Source organism: Oncorhynchus gorbuscha, linkage group LG01 (assembly GCF_021184085.1).
Source record: "Oncorhynchus gorbuscha isolate QuinsamMale2020 ecotype Even-year linkage group LG01, OgorEven_v1.0, whole genome shotgun sequence".
Lineage (NCBI taxonomy): Eukaryota > Metazoa > Chordata > Actinopteri > Salmoniformes > Salmonidae > Oncorhynchus > Oncorhynchus gorbuscha.
In genome coordinates this window covers 44177551-44203067 of record NC_060173.1, presented here as the reverse complement: position 1 = coordinate 44203067, position 25517 = coordinate 44177551, and the positions used below count along the sequence as shown (strand labels likewise).

General features: G+C 40.1%; 3 protein-coding genes and 2 long non-coding RNA genes across 11 annotated transcripts in view; 2 read left to right on the top strand and 3 right to left on the bottom strand.

Annotated features, from left to right (window-relative positions):
- Positions 1–1468: 1468 nt before the first annotated feature.
- Positions 1469–2206, bottom strand: LOC124008552. Its single transcript, XR_006834116.1, has 4 exons — positions 2116–2206; positions 1924–1981; positions 1736–1813; positions 1469–1607 (listed from the first exon to the last, which is right to left on the bottom strand). It is a non-coding gene; the product is annotated as an uncharacterized LOC124008552 (long non-coding RNA).
- Positions 2207–2752: 546 nt separating this feature from the next.
- Positions 2753–15370, bottom strand: tesmin (testis expressed metallothionein like protein). Of its 4 annotated transcripts, none has more exons than XM_046353920.1 (12): positions 15155–15370; positions 14276–14711; positions 13850–13978; positions 13262–13324; positions 12062–12230; positions 11659–11801; positions 11210–11286; positions 9822–9893; positions 9499–9601; positions 4095–4232; positions 3592–3725; positions 2753–3224 (listed from the first exon to the last, which is right to left on the bottom strand). In XM_046353920.1, the coding sequence occupies exons 1-12, from the start codon at positions 15226–15228 to the stop codon at positions 3041–3043; spliced, it is 1722 nt and encodes a 573-aa protein (XP_046209876.1). In that variant the 5' UTR covers positions 15229–15370; the 3' UTR covers positions 2753–3040. The 4 variants fall into 4 exon arrangements, with proteins under 4 accessions (XP_046209876.1, XP_046209885.1, XP_046209897.1 ...); XM_046353929.1 differs by having other exon boundaries at positions 14276–14715; positions 15155–15282; XM_046353941.1 differs by having other exon boundaries at positions 14276–14715; positions 15034–15155.
- Positions 15249–19414, top strand: LOC124038295. Of its 2 annotated transcripts, none has more exons than XR_006839337.1 (5): positions 15249–15297; positions 16589–16718; positions 17993–18148; positions 18322–18421; positions 18550–19414. It is a non-coding gene; the product is annotated as an uncharacterized LOC124038295 (long non-coding RNA). The 2 variants fall into 2 exon arrangements; XR_006839338.1 differs by having other exon boundaries at positions 18526–19414.
- On the bottom strand, positions 18959–23325 carry LOC124038287 (galanin peptides-like). 2 transcript variants are annotated; one of them, XM_046353960.1, is made up of 7 exons: positions 23189–23325; positions 23005–23085; positions 22490–22544; positions 20680–20751; positions 19699–19785; positions 19468–19539; positions 18959–19197 (listed from the first exon to the last, which is right to left on the bottom strand). In XM_046353960.1, the coding sequence occupies exons 2-7, from the start codon at positions 23083–23085 to the stop codon at positions 19136–19138; spliced, it is 429 nt and encodes a 142-aa protein (XP_046209916.1). In that variant the 5' UTR covers positions 23189–23325; the 3' UTR covers positions 18959–19135. The 2 variants fall into 2 exon arrangements, with proteins under 2 accessions (XP_046209916.1, XP_046209925.1); XM_046353969.1 differs by lacking the exon at positions 20680–20751.
- A 2040-nt stretch (positions 23326–25365) lies between these two features.
- LOC124008437 (sodium/hydrogen exchanger 10-like) overlaps positions 25366–25517 on the top strand; it is a 30831-nt gene continuing 30679 nt past the window's right edge. Inside the window, exon 1 of one of the 2 annotated variants that reach the window (XM_046319753.1) lies at positions 25366–25496. The gene's annotated coding sequence lies outside the window, so the exon portion shown is untranslated. The remainder of the gene's footprint in view (positions 25497–25517) is intronic. The other variant, XM_046319832.1, reaches the window with a different exon arrangement.

The following is a 25517-nucleotide window of genomic DNA, read 5'->3' as shown; positions in this document are numbered from 1 at the left end:
GCTCTGTGCAGGCCAGTCAAGTTCTTCCACACCGATCTCGACAAACCATTTCTGTATGGACCTCGCTTTGTGTATGGGGGGCATTGTCATTCCACGAAGTTGGAAGCACAGAATCGTCTAGAATGTCATTGTATGCTGTAAGGTTAAGATTTCCCTTCACTGGAACTAAGGGGCCTGGCACGCACCATGAAAAACAGCCCCAGACCATCATTCCTCCTCCACCAAACTTTACAGTTGGCAATATGTATTCAGGCAGATAGTGTTCTACTGCATTCCGCCAAATCCAGATTCGACCGTCGGACTACCAGATGGTGAATTTGTGATTCATCACTCCAGAGAACGTGTTTCCACTGCTCCAGAGTCCAATGGCGGTGAGCTTCACACCACTCCAGCCAACGCTTGGCTTGTGTGCGGATGCTCGCCATGGAAACCCATTTCATGAAGCTCCTGACGAACAGTTATTGTGCTGGCGTTGCTTCCAGAGGCAGTTTGGAACTCAGTAGTGAGTTTTGCAATCGAGGCAGTCCCATTCTGTAAGCTTGTGTGGCCTACCACTTCGTGGCTGAGTTGTTGTTGCTCCTAGACATTTCCACTTCACAATAACAGCACTTACAGTTGACCGGGACAGCTCTAGCAGGGCAGACATTTTACAAACTGACTTGTTGGGAACGTGGCATCCTATGACGGTGCCACGTTGAAAGTCACTGAGCTCTTCAGTAAGGCCATTCTACTGCCAATGTTTGTCTATGTAGATTGTGCTCGATTTTATACACCTGTCAGCAACGGGTGTGGCTGAAATAGCAGAATCCACTAATTTGAAGGGGTGTCGACATATTTTTGTATATATAGTGTATCACTGGGCGATGGGTTAATAAACACAAATAGTATGGAGAAGTTCAACTGCTGTTCTTTGTATAAACATGAATCTTTAGGCAGGAAATGCCAAATAATAACTGAAGGATCTATGCTAAAACACATTAGTACTCCCTGCCTGGCTCCTTTCTGATCCACAGCCCTTACACCTTTGGTGTTCCTAGATATGAAAGAACTAGAGCTGCTCTATAAACTTATAATAATATTAAACGCTGTTTGAAGAACAGCCTGAAGCTAGTCTCATTTAATCAAATGACAAGTGTAGGACGTTTGTTAACAATTTAGTGCAGTTCATGGTCAGTTTAGTCCACGTCTGTGCTAGACATACAGATGCTTACTACGTGTCTGTCTGTTGTGAGCACTCAGAGCAACATCAACAGACACGTGAGGATCATTATCTTCGCCGTTTGAATAATTTATTACAATATTCAGTCATTTTTAGTTGAAATTTTCAAGCAATACATTTTTAAAGAGAACATGTACAAATTTACACAGCACAAAGTACTACCATTTTATCATATAAAGAACATATCAACAATGTCAGCAGTGAAAAAGTAAATGAAAAAATACTTAAGCCTTCATCATTTTAAGACAATTCTTTGAGGTAAAATTGTCCCATAACTAAACTACTTCAACCTCAAAATATCCATCTATCTTCAATACTCCAAGTTGTGGATTAGTTGTTCGAAGTCTTCTGGGTTTTCTGAAATTCAGTGGCCTCAACCTTTGGAACCCTATGGTCAAAATTGGAATATGACAATGCGTAGTCAATCTCACATTACTAAAGTCTGTCAATGATGTTCAATATATACAACATTGTATAACCATTTCACATTTGGCATATTATAAAATGAAGACAAACCTTTAATAAGTGTGTACCAGCCATTCAACCCTGATTTGTAAACACTGTCATCATAGTCAGGAACATCTCTTGTGCCATCTGAAAGTCATGAAATACAATATCCATTATCGATCGCTTTTGGGAAGCAATACGTGACAAGAAAAAAAATGCCCTCAAGACATGGAAGCAGAGCCAGAAGTTAAACTTACATTTTCCTTTGAGATACATCATTGACTGAGGGCCCCAGCGGTTTGGATTCATTTTAATCTGTCGAACAACGTAGAGATAAACTAATTTAGATCACATGGCTGTAGTTGCTGCATTCATTAGCAGTACAAGTATATTAATACATGTTCCTTAAAAACAGTTCAGAAAATAACAAGATTAATAAAATTCTTTACCTTTTGAGCATGTGATTCCACAATCAACCAAATCACAATGATTGTGCAAGTCCATTGAATCGTTGTTCTTGACCTCTACAAATAAATAAACATCATATTACTTCTCCTTATAGCCTGTTTTTTTGTTGTTGAAAATACTCAAAATTGTAATATCTAATACTTACCATGTCTACAAAAGAGCTGCCTGTCTACAGCCAAGCCAAACCATCTGTGATTGGGCCAATGTTCTTGTCCCCTTTTATTGTTAGGGATCGCAACAGGGTCTCAGGTTCAATAGTACCCCCCGTGTGAGACAACTGTTGCAGGTACTCGGAGCTCTCCTAGGAAGGCTGTTGATGTTAGCTCAAAAACAAAAAGCTTACGTCAAGACCTCAATTGACATAATGAAAGTCAATACAATTAGAGTATCCTGGATCTTTAGATCTGTTTTTAAAGATTCTGCATATCATTTATTTGCAGACATTTAGAAACATTAAAACTAATCACATTGTCGGAATTTAATATTTTATTTTCACAGAATGCTCATCAGTACATTTGGATGTTGTATTTTAACAGAGACTCAACAGGGACATTTGCATAAAATTAAACGTTCTTTCTGCAGCTTAAAAAGAAAGGATGAAAGAAATGGAAAGAATTGTTCACAATAACTTTTTTTATTCATATTTCAAACCAATGACATATGACCCAAAGCTGATGGAACTGTCCTCCATTCTAAGACTTAAACTAAAGTGAGTGAATAATTTAAATAAATTAACGCATAAATACATGCATAAATCAATTATGTAACAAATAAATACATATTCATACACAATTCACAACATCTTGTTAATAAACATGTTGATAAAAAATGGCAGTTTAAATGTCATCATGTCTAGAACAGACCATATCCAAAATGTTAATCAACTTGTCCTACATGAGATTCTATCTACGAGCTAGTAGATTTAAATATTGACCGAACAATCTGCGTCAAACACTGGCCGAACTCCTCCAAAATCATTTTCTCAGCTTGACACAGCGTGTAGCCTTCCTTCTCAGCCTCCTCTGCTTGCGCCAGAAGACAGCCGCATGTGGCTTCCACGACGTCGAGCGTGATGCACGACAGAGGACACCTATCAGCCAAAAGACCAACAGTGAACAAAAGAAGGAAGGAGAAGACCATTCTCCTCTCCTTACAACAACAACATAATGCAATTAGCAAGTCCTGAAGAGACTAAATTATTTGTTTGTCAAGAGAAATGAAAATCATCTTACACTACATATGCATAGATATTCATTCATGGCCTACTTCCTAGTCAATTAGTCAATTACTTATTAAGCCATCATGTTTAGGATAAATTTAGTATGATTTTTAAACAATTCATTATTTAATTGACTAAACCTGGGGGGTGGGGGGGGTAAGGGAGTTGGACAGAATGCAGGGAATGATTGCTTTCGAAAACTAAATCTATGACATTGAATTAATTTAGATGTCCTCACTTGTCCTTGTCACATTTGGCCTTCTTGTAGAAGGTGGTGTCAGGGCTGTCCCACACCATGGTCTTCCTCTCTGGACTGTCCTCATAGTTTCTGCAGCCCACACACTTACAGGTGGATGAGCACATTATCTTGGCCTGTATGGGACAATAGAAACACTACTGTTACAGACTAGTATTCTACACTGGCTTTACCAAACATTAGGAACACCTTCCTGATATTGAGTTGCAGTTGCAGTGCCCTTTACCCTCAGAACAGCCTAAAGGACTCTAACAAGGTGTTGAAAGCGTTCCACAGAGATAATATATGCCATTTAGCAGATGCTGGCCCATGTTGACTCCAATGCTTCAAACAGTTGTGTCAAGTTGGCTGGATGTCCTTTGGGTGGTGGACCCTTCTTGATACACACAGGAAACTGTAGCGCATGAAAAACCCAGCAGCGTTGCAGTTCTTGACACTACAGGTTCCTCTTAAGTCAAACAGAGTAATGTTTTATCCATATATACCTCATAGCACTCGCAGTAGTTCTTCAGACAGCCTGAGCGTTTGCAGTTGCAGCCCTTGTTGTGGCGTCCTTTGATCTCTCCCAGTTTCCCGTTTCCAATCTTTGGTCTGAATGCCTCGGGATTTCTGTCCAGACAAATCTTCAGGAAAAGTATATGTTTATCAATCTTAAAATAACATAGAAAGCAGTCTACCAATAATAATTAAACATTATTTATGTTTAACTCCCTACACGTCTAGCTCAGTTGACTTTGACAATATTTTTCACTTACAAGATGAAAGATACCGACTAACACTAAAGCATACACACAAAACAATATTCTACCTAAAAGGCTTCTTCGACTGTCCCCATTGGAGAACCCTTCTGGTTCCAGGTAGAACCCCTTTGGGTTCCATAAAGAACCCTTTCCACAGAGGGTTCTACCTGGAATCCAAAAGTGCTATTCTATGGCAGGGGTGTCAAACTCATTCCACGGAGGGTCGAATGTCTGCAGGTTTTTCAATTAAGATCTAGTCAACCAGGTGAGGGGAGTTTCTTAATAATTAGTGACCTTAATTCATCAATCAAGTACAAGGGTGGAGCGAAAACCCGCAAACACTTAGCCCTCCGTGGAATGAGTTTAACACGTGTTCTATGGGGACAGCCAAAGGTTCCTTTTGGAACCCTTTTTTCTACGGGTGTAGGGGAACCCTGGTCCACTGAAGCTGTTGTCTTTCTGTCTGCCGGCAACTCCAGTGGCTCACTGAGCCATCAAACTCCCCTAATAGTCTGACCCTCTAACCTTGGGCGAATCCATAAATGGTTCAATACAAACCCTGATGAGTTCATTCAAGCAGTGTAGTGCCTGTCAGCAATGACAGCAGGCAGATACTATGGGTGTCCTCTCAACAACTTCATCAGTTGTTCCAAGACATGACTAGCACTGGTGTGGTGACCATATCATTGGCACACCGGCAAACAAAATTCCATGTGACTAATCAACTAATCTCCTTTCATGCACTCTGGACATGCGTTGGTTGTACCCAACTCACTAACAACCATCAGGTCCTAATGACCTGGTACTCAGGGCTCTATTGTCCCTCCATCAGGTCCTAATGGCCTGGAACTTAGGGCTCTATTGTCCCTCTAACCACTGACATCTATGCAATGCAATCGAAAATCACATCAAACACTCATCAAAACAGTATCGTGCTTTTAAAACTCACCTCAATGTGCTACACCAGCTCCGACGCTCATGGGGTGTGGCAGGGCTGGCAAACAGTTAGACTAAAAAGTAGGTGCCCAGTGACATGAAACAGGTAAACATTCACAAGGCAGCAGGGGCCGACGGATTACCAGTATGTGTACTCCGAGCATGTGCTGACCAACTGGCAATTGTCTTCACTGACATTTTCAACCTGTCCCTGACGGAGTCTGTAATATCAACATGTTTCATGCAGACAACCATAGTCCCTGTGTCCAAGAACACTTAAGGTAACCTGCCTAAATGGCTACCGAAAGTAGCACTCACGTCTGTAGCCATGAAGTGCTTTGAAAGGCTGGTCATGGCTCACATCAACACCATTATCCCAGAAACCCTAGACCCACTCCAATTTGCATACCACACATGATGCAATCTCTATTGCACTCAACACTGCCCTTTCCCACCTGGACAAAAGGAACACCTATGTGAGAATGCTATTCATCAACTACAGCTCAGCGTTCAACGCCATAGGGCCCTCAAAGCTCATCACTAAGCCAAGGACCCTGGGACTAAACACCTCCCTTTGCAACTGTATCCTGGACTTCCTGACAGGCCGCCCCTAGGTGGTAAGGGTAGGTAACAACACATCCGTCACACGGATCCTCAACACGTAGGCCCCTCAGGGGTACGTGCTCAGTCCCCTCAAGTACTCCCTGATCACTCATGACTACAAAGCCAGGCACAACTCCAACACCATCATTAAGTTTGCTGATGACACAACAGTGGTTGGCCTAATCACCAACAACAATGAGACAGCCTATAGGGAGGTCGTCAGAGACCTGACCGTGTGGTGCAAGGACAACAACCTATCCGTCAACGTGATCAAGACAAAGGAGATGATTGTGGACTACAGGAAACTGAGCACACCCCCATTCTCATCGACGGGGCTATAGTGGAGCAGGTTGAGAGCTTCAAGTTCCTTGGCGTCCACATCAACAACAAACTAACATGGTCCAAGCACACCAAGACAGTCGTGAAGAGGGCATGACAAAACCTATTCCCCCTCAGGAGACTGAAAAGATTTGGCATGGGTCCATTGATCCTCAAAAGGTTCTACAGCTGCACCATTGAGAGCATCCTGACGGGTTGCATCACTGCCTGGTGTGGCAACTGCTCGGCCTCCAACCGCAAGGTGCTACAGAGGGTAGTGCGTACGGCCCAGTACATCACCAGGGCCAAGCTTCCTGCTATCCAGAACCTCTATACCAGGCGGTGTCAGAGGAATGCCCTAATAATTGTCAAAGACTCCAACCTAGTCATGGATTGTTCTCTTTGCTACCGCGCGGCAAGCGGTACCAGAGCGCCAAGTCTAGGTCCAAAAGGCTTCTTAACAGCTTCTTCCCCCAAGCCATAAGACTCCTGAACAGCTTATCAAAAGGCTACCAAGACCCCGCTTTTACGCTGCGGCTACTTTCTGTTTATTATCTACGCATAGTCACTTTAACTTCACCTACATATTACCTTAATTACCTTGACTAACCGGTGCCCCCGCACATTGACTCTGTACCGGTACCCCCTGTATAAAGCCTCGCTTTTGTTATCTTTCTGCTGCTGTTGAATTATTTGTTACTTTTATTTTCTATTTTTTACTTAACACTTCTTAAAGCATTTTCACTGTAAGGTCTGCGCATGTGACAAATAAAATGTTTTTCGATTTTTTATTTATTTATTCCATTTAATTAGGCAAGTCAGTTAATAACAAATTATTATTTTTTGATTTGATCAACACGAAGAAAGAAGTTCAACAATAAGTTGAAACTGAGTGTAAAACATGGTAGTTGTGGATGTTGTTTTAAAGCCTAACACAACGAAATGGATTGTGGATGTTGTTTTAAAGCCTAACACAACGAAATGGATTGTGGATGTTGTTTTAAAGCCTAACACAACGAAATGGATTGTGGATGTTGTTTTAAAGCCTAACACAACGAAATGGACTGTGCTTTCTAAGGTGATGATTACTTCAAAACATCCCTTTGCATATTAGAGCTTATGTATACGCATAGGCCTATGAGCCCAATCCCGAAAATCCCGATTTAAAATAATGATTGTGCTGTTATTCAATACATACATACATGACAGAAAAACATACAAAAACAAAAAAAAGATTTAAAGATTTATTTTGTACATAATTGGTCCAGCCTATACTCCAAAAATGTAAAGATTATAGTAATCACCTTTGTGTGGACTGTATTATTATGCATACTGGATGGACTGGTTATCTTATGCGATGCTCCAACATTACTATCCATGAGTCTGGGAGAGAACCTACAGGACTAGGTGATGCTGTTGGTTCATTGATTGTGCAGGGCGGCTACAGAGTAGGCTGGTTAGCCTACAATTACAGTGAATTAGTATTTGATTTTGAACAGGGCATTTTCACCACTGTGCGTTTCCATCTCCTCTCTCTCCTCAATTCCTCTCTCCAGCAAGCAGAGAGGGGCTGTCAAAAGTTTAATGAAATATGTTTAGTTGTGAAAACATCGATGTTCCCGAACAGATTTCACTTGGTTTCCCAAATTAAGCACGGGGTAGCTGCAGGAACATAATTGGAGAGCCCATGGCAAACAGAGTTTAGATGGAATATCACCTGTCGCACAGTGAGAGTGTGCATGCTCCTCAAACAGCGGTGGAGTGAAATAACTGGAGAAGCCTAACAGCGTGATTGAAAAAGAAACCAACGGGGGGCTCCACTCGCTATTTGAGTGCATATTGCTGACGTCTTTTCCCCCTGCCTATCTGATAATGGGCCATTCTAAATTCAAAAGGCACTCGCACATTTAAGCTATCTTTGTTGCAGGTGTATGGTAACAATTGAATAACATGACAGAAGAAGCTGCATGCCTCTCTTGCTAGTGTCACTGTCCTCTTGAGGCCGATGTGTAGAGCTTAAAAAAAGAACAGTGATACTAGCAAGAGCAACACGCTGGTTGTTTCTTTTTTCTAAATCGAAATAAAGACAAGATAAAATTGAGAATAGTGAAAATAATATGAACACTTGATGAGAGAACAGCGTGTGCAGCCTGAGGCAACGAACAGAGCGCAAGCTTCTCACATCATCAATAGCCTATAGTTACATCATAAAGCCCATATATGTTCTGATTTCTAAGACATTCTACGGTTTGTATCATTCACGTCTAAAGTTGACAAATAAGTCTAAACCTAGCGTATAGCACCTGTTTCAAATGATCACTTTTACGCTCAACATAGCCACTTCATATTGTGACGACCCTCCCACTTTGTCTGCCGGATTTTCTCTCTGTTATTTCCTTATTAGGATGCTAGTGGGCGGAGTTGGGAGGGTCGTCAGCTACATGGGAAACACCTAGGCCTGGTGTCTCCCAGGATAAATACACCACTTCCCCATTCATGGAGGAGACTCTCTCCATGCAGACACCTTTATGGATTTTGTTGTGTTTCTTGGTGGTTTTTGGGTTGTTTGCGACAGCATCTTTCAACACCCTGCATTATCACATTCATGCATGTAAAACACTCACTTACACTACTGATTACTGATTACACACACCATTGTATATTTTCCTTAGTTGCTTTAGTTAATAAATATATTTTTTGTTACGCCTTATCTCCACGTTGTCTCCCTTTTGTTACGGGCTTTGAGCCGGTTCGTGACAAGATGCATTCCGGAATGGGAAAAATATCCTTTCTATTTTATTCAGCTATGTTCAATTATGTTCTTCTTACTATAAAATCATATAATATTAAAGAATAGCAGACTTATAAGCATATCTTGTCTGCTAAATGAACAAGCCCACAGCCTATGACATGGCACATAGCCAGATAACATACAGAAGGTCAACTCATATTCTGTTCTTTTGAAATACATTTTCTTCATATCGTGTTTCTTTAGACCTGCCTAAAATATAGAATGGATGTGTTGTGATGGTGTATATTAAATTGATTTATTATACTTTTTAAAAATGTTCCAAAGGGACGCATCAGCGGCTTGTATGTGTGGAGGCCTGGAAATACTAAACATGTTTATGTTAATTAACGGACATTTACGATGGGACCAGCAGTCTTTTGCATGACAATTATCGGCTGACAAAATGTCATGACTGCCACAGAATGGACAACTTGTAATCAGTAGGGACAGGAGTTGTTCCTAACCAGGAAAAACTCTAATGAGACAAGTGTTTCACTGTACCTTGATGGCCTTGTATCTCTCTGACTCGTGCTCATTGTTGTTGCAGCAGTTGATGCAGTTGCAGTTGCTGCAGACGTCGCCGTTAGCAAAGCAGTCACAGTAACTACAAAGACAGCATACACAGTGATTAGACCAGTCATGATGACAATGTACAATGGCAAATAACATGAGTGAAGGTCTTAGGACACACCCAATAATTGCTGAGTCATTGGTTGGTCATTCTACAAACATTCACACGTGAGATCACACTTGTCAGTCTACATAACAGATAACAGAGTAGGAAAGACACTACTGTATATCTCACTGGTTGTGATACAACTCACAGTTTGAGACACTGAGATTTAGTGCAGTTGCAGGGCTTCTTGGATTTGGAGTCCCATAGAGATCCACTGAGACTTGATCAAGGTGAAAGAGAAGATGCAGAGTTACTACCATGACCTGCTGACCATATGATCTATGACAATATCTGCAGTGTCATAGTCAGCTAGCTAGCACACGGTGTCACCCCCGCCTCCCGGAGTCCTCCTTAGGACTAGCTGGCTAAGCTAACACAGTGTCCTCGGCATCGTTAACAGAACAGGAGCGAGGGACACTACTGGTGTGTAGCCGTTGGCATTCAACGTTATGGTCAATTACTGCCATTTACTGTACTGGAGCGCCTCCTCCTCCTGCCTAAGTACTGCAGTCATAGCTTAAAAATGGACAAATACAAGTATAAAGAGGGGTTTCTGCAGATGCGGAAACTGCCCACATGCAGGAATGCCCCGAATTGCGGCCTGCAGTCACACCCTTCTCAAAACACTTTCAGACTTGAGTGATCACTATTGAACAGCAAATGGCCACTAGTGGTGTAAAGTACTTAAACACACACTATGCAGAAATCGCTTCTCCATTTCCTGGTTGCAAAAACTTGAATAGTTTACCTAATTTCAGTTTATATGACAAAACAAGCAAGTATAGTGTAGAGAATCATTGTAACATCTAAACCACTGTGAAATATATTTTCCATAACCAAAAATATTGTATTTTCAGCTATTTGAAGCTAGTATACAAAAACAAAAGAGACAAAAATGAAACTTAAGAACAGGAAGCATAGACATAACACACACAGAACAGATTTACCACTTCTATAATTTGCATTGAAAGCAAGTCTAAGATCTATAACCAGCATTTCTATGTGAATTTGGTCGGATCGCCCAAAAAGTTACATATTGAAACTTCACAACTTTTACTCCACTAGATTCCTAAAGAAAATATGTACTTTTTACTCCCATACATTTTTCACGACACCTGAAAATTACTTGTTACATTTTGAATGCTCAGGCAGGCCAGAGTTCTGGTCCAATTCACACACATATCAATATAACAGGTTGCCCTCCCTATTGCTTCTGATCTGGCAAACTCACTATACACAAATACTGTGTTTGTAAATTATGTCTGAGTGTTGAAGTGTATCCTTCTATCCGTAAATAGAAAATCGAGATGTCTGGTTTGCTTAATATAGGGAATTTGATGTACAGCATTTATTGTGTACGTTTACTCAAGTATGACATTGGAGTACTTTTTCCACCACTGTACTTCAGTAGTCTACTTTTAGACTTTTAGTAAAGTAGTATTTAAGTGGATTCATGTGGAATACTTTGCATTTTTCTTATCGTTTTAATGGAAAACCGGGACAAATTCCATTTGTCATATCCCCTAGTGTTCCTACCGTAAGACACTGCTTGCCGTGGACTGACCATCAGGGACCAGACATAGGGAGTCAGGATACTCAGGATACTGGTGGTACTGGCAGGACAACCATATACATGTCACTTTTCAACTTCATGGTCAATTGTTATGAAGTTCATTTTTCTTTTTAGCTTTTCAAGTTTGATGGTTGATTTAGTGTTATTTATCAGTAGTAAAAGCAAACATTCTGGCCCATAATAATAATAATATATGCCATTTAGCAGACACTTTTATCCAAAGCGACTTACAGTCATGTGTGCATACATTCTACGTATGGGTGGTCCCGGGAATCGAACCCACTACCCTGGCGTTACAAGCGCCATGCTCTACCAACTGAGCTACAGAAGGACCACATTTTTTGATTGTTAGAGCCACAGTTGATCTTATGCAGGTCATGAGACTTGAGGATGAGACAGACATGCTACTGACCTGTGAGAAGTAGGGTGCAGGCATGTGGTTGTAGCTGTATCCAGAGCTAGGAGGACCAGAGAAGACCAGATGGTTGGGGGAAAGGAGGCTGTGGTTGGGCCCAATGGGAGGCAGGCTAATAGAGGGCAGGTAGGACTGAGAAGCTGTAGTACATGAAGAATGAGATTGGTGTCGATACTGCACAACACATCATACCCTGCTAGGAATATTTATCTAAAAATACATAAAACATTCTGGGATTAAATAGTTTATACATCAATATTGGCTTACATATGAAGATGTATTCAAATAACCAGAACAGCTCAACAACAGTAGGCCTATGAGGTATGGGATGATCAAGATTCTTCATGGTAGCCTACACGTCAACAACACAGCACTAAGACGTGATCTGCCTGCCTCTAACCTTTTCCCATTGAGTAGCTCTGCTCTGAGTTTTCCTTAGAGGATGTGGTGTAGTAGTGGGTCTCTGGACTGGAGTCAGGGTGGCCAGGAGGCAGGGAGTGGAGCATCTGACCTGGGCTACAATGGTTCATTACCACCATCTGCCCTCGGCCACTCATGTTGCACACAACCTAGATAAAGCCCCACAGTGGATGTGTCATAATACCCATAAAACCAAGCAGTCAAATAGGGAAATGGTTCCAATCGTTTTTCCACCATTCCTTTTGCCCATAGGGGATTTTGAAACACTTAAAATAAGGGCTGTGTTTTGTGTAGGCTTACCCTGGTGTGACTTTTTGGTAACCATGTAAATCTCTCGGATAAGATGACTTATCAATATATTCAGCTCTACTCTGAGAATAGAAAATGCTAATTAACATCAAAGTAGACATCATGCAAGACTACAAATCCCTGCAAGTTTATGTACGTAATGTTTAGCTGACATCTTTGCTAACAGGCATTGTGTCAATTTAAGACTTGCCAAAGACAGTTCACAGAATTGTCCATTTAAGTAAATGTTGCTTATTTATTCATTAGTAAATGTTGTTAACATTAGATAGTTAATCCGGAGATTCTTACCTTTGCCTTGATTCGACAGTCTCATCCAGATCATGGCATTTGTAGTTTTGTATGAGCTAATTAGCATTTCATTTTGAGGGGGTAAATACAGGCAAATATACTGAAAAGTCACCTTGCCCTGAGAGAGATTTCCATCGTTATCAAAACGTCATGCCAGGGTAAGCCTACACGAAACACAGCCATTATTTAAGTGTTTCTAAAATCCCCTATGGGAAAATGGATGGTGAAAAAACTATTTGAACTATTTCCCTGTTTGTTTAATTGCTAGGTGTTATGGGTATTATGACTCATACTGTGGTACTCTTATGGAGTTACAGTTTACTGCTACACACTCACAGAACCATGTCCACCTGTAGAGTAGGCCTTCATTGTGGAATTGAATGTGTACTGTAGTGCCTAAAGGTAATACACGTTGTTGATGATGGAAAACTGTGGCCAGTGGAAAATTCCCACTGGGCACACACTGGTGTTTCCACGTCATTTCAATGAAATTACATTTAACCAACATAGAATAGATGTTGTATTGAAGTCTGTGCCCAGTGGGTTTTATATACATCTCTCAGCTAAACAATTACACACTCACAGTGGCGTTCTCCCCAAGCTGGTGGTCTAGGTGCTGTAGATACACAGTGAGCGGCCCGTTGGCCTAGAGACCGGAAACACAGAGATTTTATAATAAAATGCCTGGCATTTCATAGCTAAATATGCATATCACTGAGAATCCACACAGTAATGATCTTGAGTTATGGTTGTTATGAAAGGACCTTCACATATCCTCGTTAGAATTATTGCTTAACACAAACTAACACACCATTTGACTCTTGTAAGGTCATTGCGATCATGTTTATAATACTGCTCTATCTTTTGACTAAGAGAGCCCTATTCAATAATAACCATTCAATTAGGTTTCCAAGGCTAGATAATTTATATGATTTTATCTTTGCTATGCAAGACTGCATATTAAAATTGTCATACTGACATTTAGCCTGTTTTTCACAATCAACCCCTTTTCATTGATCACATGAATCAAAGAATGTGTCTATTCCTGCAGTGCAAAATTTATGAAATAAATGCTTTCTGGTAAAGGTTGTATATGGTCCTGCATTATACATTATTTGTAGGTTACATGTACACTTGTACACATCAGACAGTAAGTTGGAAATCCTCTCACAGACTGACTGATGTCCATTTGATTCTGAGGCATTAGCTCGGCCATAGTCTCCTGTTTGCGATAGGACTCTGGTCCGTGGTCATCCTTGCTGTCTGGGCAAATGCTCGCCACAGCATCATAAATTTCACCCTGGACAAAACAAAATAATATGAATATGTAACATAACACAAACTTGAAATAGAGCAATATACTGTACCACCTCAATAATTGATAGTGATGTCAAAATATCCAATAAAATATCAGTGTATTGGGTAAGTACATTCTGCATCGCCGGATGCCCCGGGTTTGCACCTTTTAGACCATTCTATTGGTAATTTAAAAAATCTCCACCCACTCGGGGTGCCAGGCGTTGCAATACGAACTCACCCATATTGAGGATTGGAATGTGATTTCTAAGGTTTGTTTTTGGTTTGAATTAGCACTTACTGACAACATATTGCTGTGGACTGGGCCCTCAGATGACCACTGGCCACCAAGTGAACTGAGATGACTGTTATTAGCTAAACTGGGGTTCATTAAATGGAACGGGCTAGACTGGGGGAGCACATAATCTCCATGAGTAGCAAATTGGTATTGAGGGAGTGAGGGCTCAGCATCATGTGGAGGTGGGTAGAATCTGTAGTTGGTACAGTGGTGGTCCATCCTGCTGGACCCAGCTTCTCTGCTGTACCCTGACCACTCTCCACCTGAACAATGGGGCATCACTCCTGGCACACTGAAGTCAGTGTGATCGCCTGAATCAATGTTGACGTCCAATTTTCTTAGGTGGCGACCATAGTTCTCAGAGGAATAGACAGCGGAGGTTTCGGATCCATTGTCCAAACTTCTTTGGTTTTGGCAACTCATTCTGAAAACAAGGCTCCTACCTGACAGAAGCATAAATCAGTGACAGTGGTGTTAGCCTGGATAGTTAGTAAAACACTGGCCCAGAGATGCATTTTAGGCTGACTTCATGGTTAGAATCAATGAGCATGGTTCTAACGATTAAATTTAGCCTTAAGATGCTTTTGGGAAAGCAGCAGTTAAATTAGCTAGAGAATCAGTCAGTTCACCATTCAATAATACATTTGACATATAGCTTTCCTTCGTCATGATTTTAAGCGTTAGCATAGCTAGAATAGATAGTTGAGCTAATTACTGTAGCTAGCTATCTTAGTACAATACTATTCATATAAATATTTTACGTTTTTTTCTCGACCTCTCTTGTTCCAATAGCTATTAGTTGGACAGTTCACAACAAATAACAATATGCTGGTGTTTCAAAGCTAATTAGTATTAGCTAGCTACCTCCACCAATAACTTTACCTGACAGTCAGCTGTGGAAGAACCTTTCCTGAGGCGAAGTGACTGGAGGGAGGGGCGGTGCGAGCCACATCCATCTTTCAAAATGGATGCGTTCGATGGTTTGGCTAGTGCCATGGGGGGATGTTTTGGATTTGCACTCTGGGGTTAGTAATAATGTTATATAATTTAAATGAGTAGTGAATAGGGATTGGACTGATTTAAGAGGGAAATCATTTTTGATTGGCTTGTATTAGTTTACTAATTCTTTGGGGTTTGCCAAAGACCTTTGTGTTTTTACACATCTAAATAGAATAGATCTTTGTTATTATTTAATATTATGTTAGTGTCCTATGGCGGGCGATCAGTGTCAGTTCGAAAATGCATTGCTTAAACGCTAAATATTAATGTGAAAATTGTAAATGAGTTTGTATTTTCAAATCAGTGTGCATGATTCATGCCACAATTAAATTGAACCTGCTCTAATCACCCTACCTGTGTATAAAATATATTATATATTATTATATTATATATTCTTTCAAAGTTGCTGAAAAATTAAATAAATAAAAATGACACATTTAGAAGGCAACAGGCAGGTCAAACTGACATTTTTTTCTGTAAAAATGGCAAGAAATAAGAAGAGCTGACAGACACCCTTCATTGGTTCAGTCGGGTTGTTTTATAACCACACCTTCAGATTGTAACGCTACTAAAGTTCTGTCTGGACAGGCCTATCATATTTCCTAATCATCAAACAAAGTAAACTGATAGACATATTATAAATAGTATGAATCGACATTTTTGAAAATGTCATTCTGTACTAATTACTGGGGCGTGCAGAGGCCTTGGTCTACAAATGGTGAAGGACCTGGCTAGAAGCATCGAGCGACCGACCACAATAAGTGACTGCGCGCAAACCACCCCGCAGCACAAGTAGGAGAATATCATGTTCAACTTGTTTTATGAATTCCATCTAATGGGAATACACGTGTGAGGATATGTCTTGACTGTAAACCTAGGGATGCATGATAAAAGTTGTTCTTCATCGGGATCTACATAACATTGCCAAATCCTACAAAGGTGTTTATATTGTACGGCTTGGTGAGTAGCATAGCCGACATAATTACATAAAAGAGAGCGCAGAGTAATGCGGATGGATTCATTATTTTGTTGGGGATATGATCCATGTGCCATGTTTAGTATTCCAGCAGATGGCGCAAGAGGCACTGTATTGGGTTTTGGCTTGAGGTTCCTCAAAGGGCTTCTCTTTAAATTAAAACATTCAAGTAACTTTGATTACATGCTCAATTTTATGTTTCAAGTACTCAACAGAACATGAAGAGATGCCAAACTGAAATAACCATTAGCTAATTAAACCTTATCCTCTTAAATAAAAACAAGCAACAACAAAAATGGTTTGTTTCTTGTTTTAAATGGTCATGCTCTCTTTGTTATCAGATGTTGTCAGCCAGTCATGTATAGACTCAGCATTTCACGAGGTGGCATCCATACTGGGAGGTGATGGGCTCAACTGCCTCATAAACAACGCAGCTGATCTGAAGACAGTGACACCTGACGACTTTCGAGAGTAATACTGTTTCTATTATTTTTGCCACCAAGGTTTAGTTTAGTTTATTTTATTTTTACAGGGACAGTGCACATTAATCAACGTTTCAGTAAAAGTGCCGGTTTTAGCCAGCCGGCTAATTTTCAACCGCAGTCCCTGGGCAGGTTATTAAAAACAATTACAATATAGACAATAGCACCATAGAACAAGCAAGACATAGCAACATAGGACAAGCAAGACATAGCATACAGACAGAGCAACATAGAACAAAAAGCAGCAAAACAAAATTCATAAAAGCAACAAAGTGTTTCCACACCTCACAAGCTACAGACAACAGACAACATGGAAAGCGGCAACACACAGCTAGGGACCATGTTCACAAATCTGATTGACCTTTAGCCAGGTCTTCAAGCATTTTGTGAAAGTGTGATATGTGGTGCAGTTATGTGTGTCTGATGGCAGTGTATTCCAGACATGGGAAGCTCTCACAGAGAATGCAGATTTACTAAAGGTGCTTTTCCTTAGGGGAACTATACAGTCACCTCTCATGGCAGACCTTGTGGATCTGCTGCCATATGTCTGGGTTTTCTGTTTAACAAAAATATTGAGTGGAGGGGGAGCCAGGCCATTAAGGATCTTGAATACAAGACATGCGTCGGTGTATTGCACAAGATTTTTCCAACTCAAGAGCTCATGCTTTCTAAGGATGTGACAATGATGATGGCTATTGGGCTTCCTATCAAGCACTTTGAGGGCCTGTTTGTAGACAGACTGAATAGGTTTTAATGTTGTACAGCAAGCTTGGGCCCAACTAGTCAAGCAGTATGTTAAGTGGGGGAGTATCATAGAATTGAAGTACAGTTTTGCTACCTCTGTAGTCAAACAATTTCGTATAAATCGGAAATTAGCTAGGTCGAATTTGGTTATTTGAATTACCTTTTTCACATGCTTTTTAAAAGAGAGGTTGGAATCAAGTATGATGCCAAGGTACTTAAAATCGGATACCACCTGGAGCTTCTCCCCTGACACATAGACATCTGGCTCAGTAGCATCTGTTGCCCTCTTTGTGAAGAACATGCAAACAGTTTTTTTCACATTGAGATGCTAAATGTATTTGTTTCACCCCTAGAAGAGCATGAATGAGAAACCTCTTAATTTTGTTGGAGTACAGAGGATCTTCACATACCCAAGTTTTATGACCGGTTCCCTACTTCATCTAAGAAACCTACATTGTAACTGTCCAGATCACATTGTCATGTTTTTGACTGAGTTGTTTATGTTGTTGGCTCTTGTAGGCATTTCTGCCATTGCTCCAGGCAGCTGCTGCACGGACCACTGTAATGGGGATCAATAGGGCAGCTGTGATAAACATCTCTTCCATACTGGGCTCCATTAAGGCCAATTGGGGAGCCGGAGCAGCCTTCAAAAGCTATGCTTACAGGACCTCAAAGGTGAACAGCAACAGTAATTGTCCTTTCAACAGAGCCCATATAAACATTACAGATCATCTCCGGTTGCAATATTGGCCATAGGATGTTTGGGTGTGAAGATAATTAATCTGACTGTTTGTATGTGTACACAGTCATTACATGTCCTATCCATCTCATTTTGTTTACATATGTAGGCTGCCTTGAACATGGCGACAAGTTGTCTGGCCATTGACCTGGAATCTGTGTATAGCCCTTCACCCTGGCTGGGTGCGCACTGATGTAGGTGGCCCATATGTGAGTGTCTCATACTCTTGGTTGAGGTGTTTTATGATTGGGTCCTTAATATGAATACATTATAATATATTTCTGTGTATCTCAATAAATTGACTGTTATGCAGCATTTCCTGTCTATTATGGAATAGGCGGATTTGAGTGCGGAGGATCATCTTTGCTGTCTCTGACAGAAAAGCATCATGGAGGATTCTTCAACAACTCTGGAAACAAGCTACCATGGTGAAGCTCAACTTTGAAACAGTAACTTGTGTAATGTGCAGTTGTACTGCCGACAATTCACTGGGACAAAACACTGTGCAGAGATCATAGAATACAATGCACAATTGCAACATCATGCTGTTAGGTTGCTCTGCAATCTCTGATTTCTTTGTATTTAGTTGGCGTGAGAGAGAAGCTGGAGACTTGACATTTTAAATGTGGGATTTAAAAAACAAATCTGAGTTGTTTGGGTTGTTGCACTTTCTAAGGTAATCTCACTGTTTGCATAGAACAACTATATACTGTATAATCAATATATAGAAACAAAAAAGTCTTGCCATTCAAAAAGTTTTATTCAATACATTTCTTTCAAATTATAATAGGAACATGTTTACTCTGTATAGGAGATTGTTGTAAATCATGACACCAGTATCCAGTATAATGGGATATGCACAGACAATGTACTTTGCAGGCTTTTGAAGAGATGAGAATAGATCAATGAATGTTGAAGTTGAACTAGGGCTGACTCATCTCTTCTGATGTGAGCAAGGAAGGCAGGGTATCCAGAGCTCCGATTTCTGGAAAGTAGATGAAAAAACATTTGAGTGAGTACAGTCAGATGGTTATATCTGATCAGTACTATGCTAGTAAGTTGTTCTGTTCCAAATATGTTTTTTAACTATATACTGCCAGGAATCTGACTACAAATGTAAATACTACATCAAAATATGATCATTTTACTCTGGAACATGTCAACATAACCGTTTATGATATGAATAAAACTCCTGATGGAGTACGCAGTCATATATTTTGCTGTAATTAAACATTCATAACAGACATCAACTCACCTTTAAGTTGCATGTATGATAAGAAGTCAATGACATTGTGTAATACATCCTCGTCTGTTATTCTCAAGGAACCTGCAAAATTAGAGATCCTCATGAGGTGTAGAAGACGTACACTGAGTAAAGCAGACTTACTGTACTGCAGCACTCTGAACGTTGGATTCTCCCTCTCATAGGGTCTATAAACTGTAGGCTACAAGCCCCAGGTTTTACATGGCTGTTAGAGCCTCTCACCTGATTTGAAGTCATAGTCCCGGGGCATGTCTCTCTTACCAGCAAGGCCATGCTTGTCACTGAGCGTCCGGTGACCATCGATGCCATCTGAACAACAAGACAAAATCATAGTTTGCACAGCTGACTTTCACCCATTCCCTAGATGAAATCCCCTTCATTGCACACCACGCACAAACACCACAGCCCTGCCTAAAGCCTCAAGGCACCCTTGTAATTTAAGGGGCGTGCGTTTTTTCCTTTTATCTGTCATGAGTCTGAAAAGCAACCTGCAGGGCTTGAGTCTCGGAATTGCTTTACAACTTATATTCACCAATGGAATAAGTGAAGGATAGGCACATACACATTTGAGAATGGATACAGAACCTAAAAAGGAAATAAATATTAAGGAACAGTCCAACCACATGATAAGAAAAAATACAAATAAAAACCAAGAAAGCTAGGCTAAATGAACGTTTGGAGAGTAATTTAATTCACTGTGCATCTCAGAGAGCACATTGCTTATGTTTTTAATTTATAGCCAAAGGGGCAAGGTGCAGACCAGAAAATGGTTGCAATACCACTCCCCTTTCACAACTTTAATAGAGGTTTAAGTCAAGACGGCTAGGAAAAATGGACTGAACAATCATGTAAGTGCACTAATTATCTGAATTGTAATCCTTGAATGTTTACCTTAACCCATCGCCTCAGTCATCACACATCAAGTAGAATTAAATACTAAAATAACATTAGCATCATTGTCTTTGTTCTCACAGTGCCTTTCTGAGATTTAAGCTCCTGTATGACAATTTAATCATTCATAAACAGGTAGAAAAATAAACTAACAAAGGGACCATGGCTGTGATAAAACACCTCTGCTTGGTTGTTTAATACATTATGAGACATGAAATATGCTTAATCTGGAAACAGTAAATAAGCACACAGAGCGATGCGTCACAGAGCAATTCCTCCGTTGACTCCAATGTCCTGCAGGAGCTATCTTACATTGACTTAGCAGTTCTTCTCTCCCCCTTACGCTGGGATTATCCTTTATCTGTATTAGGTGATCAATACGACCTGAAACACAGGGATGATGGCATTTTACCTGAACTTACAACACTGACCTGTGTCTATAAAGTAGTGTACACTGAGTATTGAGATATTTAAATTAACATTGTGCAGTTAACCACTTACCATCATTGGCATTCAGCAGACAAATTGGATTAAATGTGATATTTAAATAAATCCTCAGTTAAAAGTACAAAGTTGCATATGACAGAGGTACTGCATATTGCATTTGTGTTTGAAAATTAAACTAGTTTAGGACATATCCTCATTCTTTGTTGACAAGAATCGATTAACCTTTGGAATGAATAGGTTATCCTGTTTAAAGCAGATACCTTCCAAAATATTATAATATAGTGGATATAGTCAGGGATGACAACTTAAAAGTCCAATAATTACACAGAACAAGTATGTTGGAAACCATCATGCCACATCACACAGCCAGGTGAAAGGTGAAAAAGTATACAATGGGCAAACAAATATGAGGTTCAGACGAGGAGAAAGGAGTTGACTGTTGTGATTGAGAGGCTGTACATGTATATATTGTTAATAAGTTAGAAGCGGGGTTGGGTACTTTCTAAATGTAATCCGTTACTAGTTACCTGTAGAAATTTGTAATCGGTAATTTAACTTTTGGATTACCCTAACTCAGTAACGTAATCTGATTACATTCAGTTACTTTTAGATTACATTCCCCTTAAACTGCATTAGAAGAAGACAAAAATGTATGTTACCAATTGAACGACATCTATTGCAGGATAAATTATTGTTAAAGTTTACATAGCTGGCCATACATGGATGTTACATTTTACTTTATGTGTTGGTTATGTATACTTCTTCTAACCCATCGCTTTCTACTGCATCTTTACATTAAAGTATATCATTTATAAATCCAAAAATTGATGTAGCAACTACAAATTGCCCCTTTTAAGTCTATCAAAAAAAGTGTGTGAGTTTGAGCATGTGTCCATTAGGCCTATGGATTTTTTTTTTAAATCAGCATGGATTAGATTGAGCAATAAAAACCCTACATTTATCCATAGGCTGGGATCCGCACTATGCAGCTGTTGCAAGAGCGCATTTTTCACTGGCTGTCCACTGGTTTCAAAAACAAAGATTGATAGGCAGCTTACATTTATTGAATTCAACCATTGTTGGGTTCAAATATACTTTTAGATTTGTGAACAGCCATCCTCAACAACCACAATCCGCAAGGCGCAAATCGCTAAATGAGAGCAGCAGTGTGATTCACATCACTGCGCAATGTAGATATCATTAATAAGTGATATCCGTATCGCCCTAGACTACACCACTGCTGTCATCCTTACCTCTAAACATTATTCAAATTGGATACTCGTTGGATGCCGACAGCAGTCGCACCATTGGAAGAAATGTTTGGACTGTAGCCTACAACAACCTATTCCTGCTCTTTTCCCGCGATCCATCAAACACCGTGTGTCATCACAGTGGCATCTGACTTGTGGTCAGACTCCCTCAGGTGGAACAAATTGAAACTTGAGCCTTTTTTCGATGCTGATTTGAATGTCATTGAGCAATCAGAAGTGTCAAATAATTTTTTCGCAAACATCCTTTGTGAATTTAAAAGTAATCGTCTATTTTTCCAATAGTATCTGTCATTACAATATGTTTTGTTTGTATCGGATTACAGTTACCGTTTTTTGTAATCCCTTACATGAAACGTTACATTATGTAATCTGTTACTCCCCAACCCTGGTTAGAAGTCACTTACGAGGACCCAAAAGGTAGCCAGCACTGTTCAGTGTCCATCCTCGCTTCTCTTTAGCCTGCGATCACACACACACACACACACACACACACACACACACACACACACACACACACACACACACACACACACACACACACACACACACACACACACACACACACACACACACACACACACACACACACACACACACACACACACACACACACACACGCTTAAATCAGATTCCTTATACACACTGTATACTCACTCATCAGTTAACTCAACACACACCTCACACTACAGTATTTCACTTGTTAATAAATTACATTTTTGGAATGCCAATTGCTCAATTTAACTATATTGCAATAACTCGATTCTCTCAATGCCACGTTATGGTGTTAATTAAGTCATTAAAACGTTAATATAATTTGTATGTTGTTTGCAATAGCCTATGCCTACTTCTAGTTAAAACAACGAGAAAATCACAGCATTTTAGACAACATTTTTCCAAATACAATACAACGTTGACCTACCGCAATCACTAATCCAATTGTTTCTGACAGAGCTGCGCAGAAAATGAGTGATATGCAAACTACTCCAATAGACTTCTGCATCTAAGGCAAGATATAAAAACATTTTAGTTGTAGAAAACCTAAAAATGGTAGAAGTTGAAAGTCGCAAAACAAACATTTATAAAGAAGTCTTAAATCTGCTTACCTTTAAAGTTTTGTTCAACGGTGGAAGAGAAAATATAATGTAAACGTCTATAAGGCTTTATTCAAAATAGGTATGCTCATAGATGAGGAGAGAACTTCAATGTCCATGTAGTGATTCTCGTTTGGGTTAGGATGATTCTGGTAGCCTTTTATAATCCCCAAGCAACTACAAAAAAGTGTAGGGGGGATAAAGCGTAGGGGGGTCCTACCTGTTCCTCAAATTCAGACGTCACAACCACCTACCCCCTCCTGTAGGCTTAGTTGTCATGTCACGATGAAATTACAATAACATCGTCATGTACTTTTTGCAACCTGAAACATTGAGTTGGACAGTAGTTCTGAAAGTCGGATCAATTTTCTCATTAACAGAATCTCACGTGATATAATTTGTAGAAAAAAACATTTATCGTGTATGTCTAAACTAAAACTGCTATAAGATCAGTGAATCAATAATATTTATTTTAGAGCCTCTCAGAGTGGTTAAAATGTCAAAATACAAAACCCTTACAGACAAGGAGAAAGTTAGAATCTTTCCATGGATTTGTGGACTGGTCCATTTCAATTATGAAAGCAGGAAATCCTGAATCAAAGGGCGATATCTATTTTGTGACAATAGATTGGAACTTTTCTGTAGCCTTTATCCATAGATAGTTGCCATAAAATATTAGCTTGAAGGTGTTGAAATAACACTTGTCAGAAATGGTTATAGGTTACATGTATATGAGATCAATAAGAGGGATTTAAATGAAGTTATTTCTTTAATGAACAGATCTGAAATAATGAGAGCATGACTTATATGAACATGTTATTCTATCATTGAGATTAACTAGTCATACTGGAGGATGGTAGTCACAAGCTACACTAGATAACAGACTAGAAAAGCCACTCTCAGGGCACCATGACCTTCCATTCCAATGACAGTACAGGTCAGCAGCCACCAACAGAGAGCAAAATGGGACAAAAACAGTGTGTAACAAAGGCAGGAACCTTAGGGCTCTTTGTAAAATGGTTTGTCCGTTTTTAGATGTTCGGTCTGATTCTGCAACAGGCATGGGCAGTTCGGTAAGTTCTTCTCTCCATTTGTCATTGGTCTGTGTGGGAAATCCTCCATTGTAACAAGCATCACACCTTGGGCAATGTTCTGATCCATTATGACATGAGGAAGGAACTCCATCCAAAGAACTCAGTGCTGAAGATCTATGGCTGTCTCCTTTCACATTGATGATCGGAGTATTTATCACACCACCACACAATCCATGTGTTGATGTTTTCTGCAGGGAGAGGTTGCTGAATAGAAAATCACGTTTTTATGAGCACTGTTCTGACCCAACACCTTGTATTATACAATCTACACTCCATCCTGTACCAACCATACAGGACAGATCTATTTGGATACAACCACTTTTCCAGCTAAAGTCCAGGCCTACCTGCTTTCGATGTTCTTTCCTTGCCTTGTCTTTAATTGCAAAGTCCTATCACAGAATGGCCTTAGCTCCTGGACTCCAGGTAGGGCTCTTGCACAGGTAGGGTTCTTGTCTGGAAGAAACAGTGCTATAACCCCATCCTTGGTAATTGCAACACATCCATATCTGCCGTCACTGTTTAACTGGACTACGCATGGTTGTGCTTTAGAGAAACGTGCAACTTCTGATGCAGGTAATGGTCTTTGTTGCTCCGAATCAGAGGTCTCTCGCCGTAGTTCACAATGCATTCTTTTAGCAGACAATCCATTGGGCAACATTTCAACCTCTGCAAGTTGACCATTGAAGCCTGACAGTTTTCTTCTGACTTTCTACAATATTAAATATCATAGATGAAGTTAAGGAAAGTTCCTAACTCATTTATAAAGTAAAGTATTCCCAAAATACATGATTTGCATCAATGACGTCACGTGAGTCTGCATACATTTGCACTAACCCTTATTTTCTTTGAGACTCCATGCCCTCTGTGTCTGCAATGATCGCACATTTTTACAGTTATCTTACAAGGGCTAAATTAATTACACAAATTCTGGATTTGTGAAAGACAGCTTATTACAGATTATAGCAGTGGCTAAATGTCTATTTTCGCAATGTAAACGGACAGCGTACTAGCCTTGCTTGTCCGAGACAGCTCCTGTGTGGAGCGCACTGTCGCGTAGCGCACTGGCTGTTCAACCAAAGGTGACCAATGACGTCACGCGATCATAAAGCTCGAAACATCGTTCTAGCCTAGCAACGTTAAATTGAAACGTTTACACTGGTCTCTCGGAAATTTGGATGAACTTGGAGAAAAAAACGTTGTCTCAAATCCCAAAATAAATCCATGAGGTAAGTTTATTTGAGTAGTGT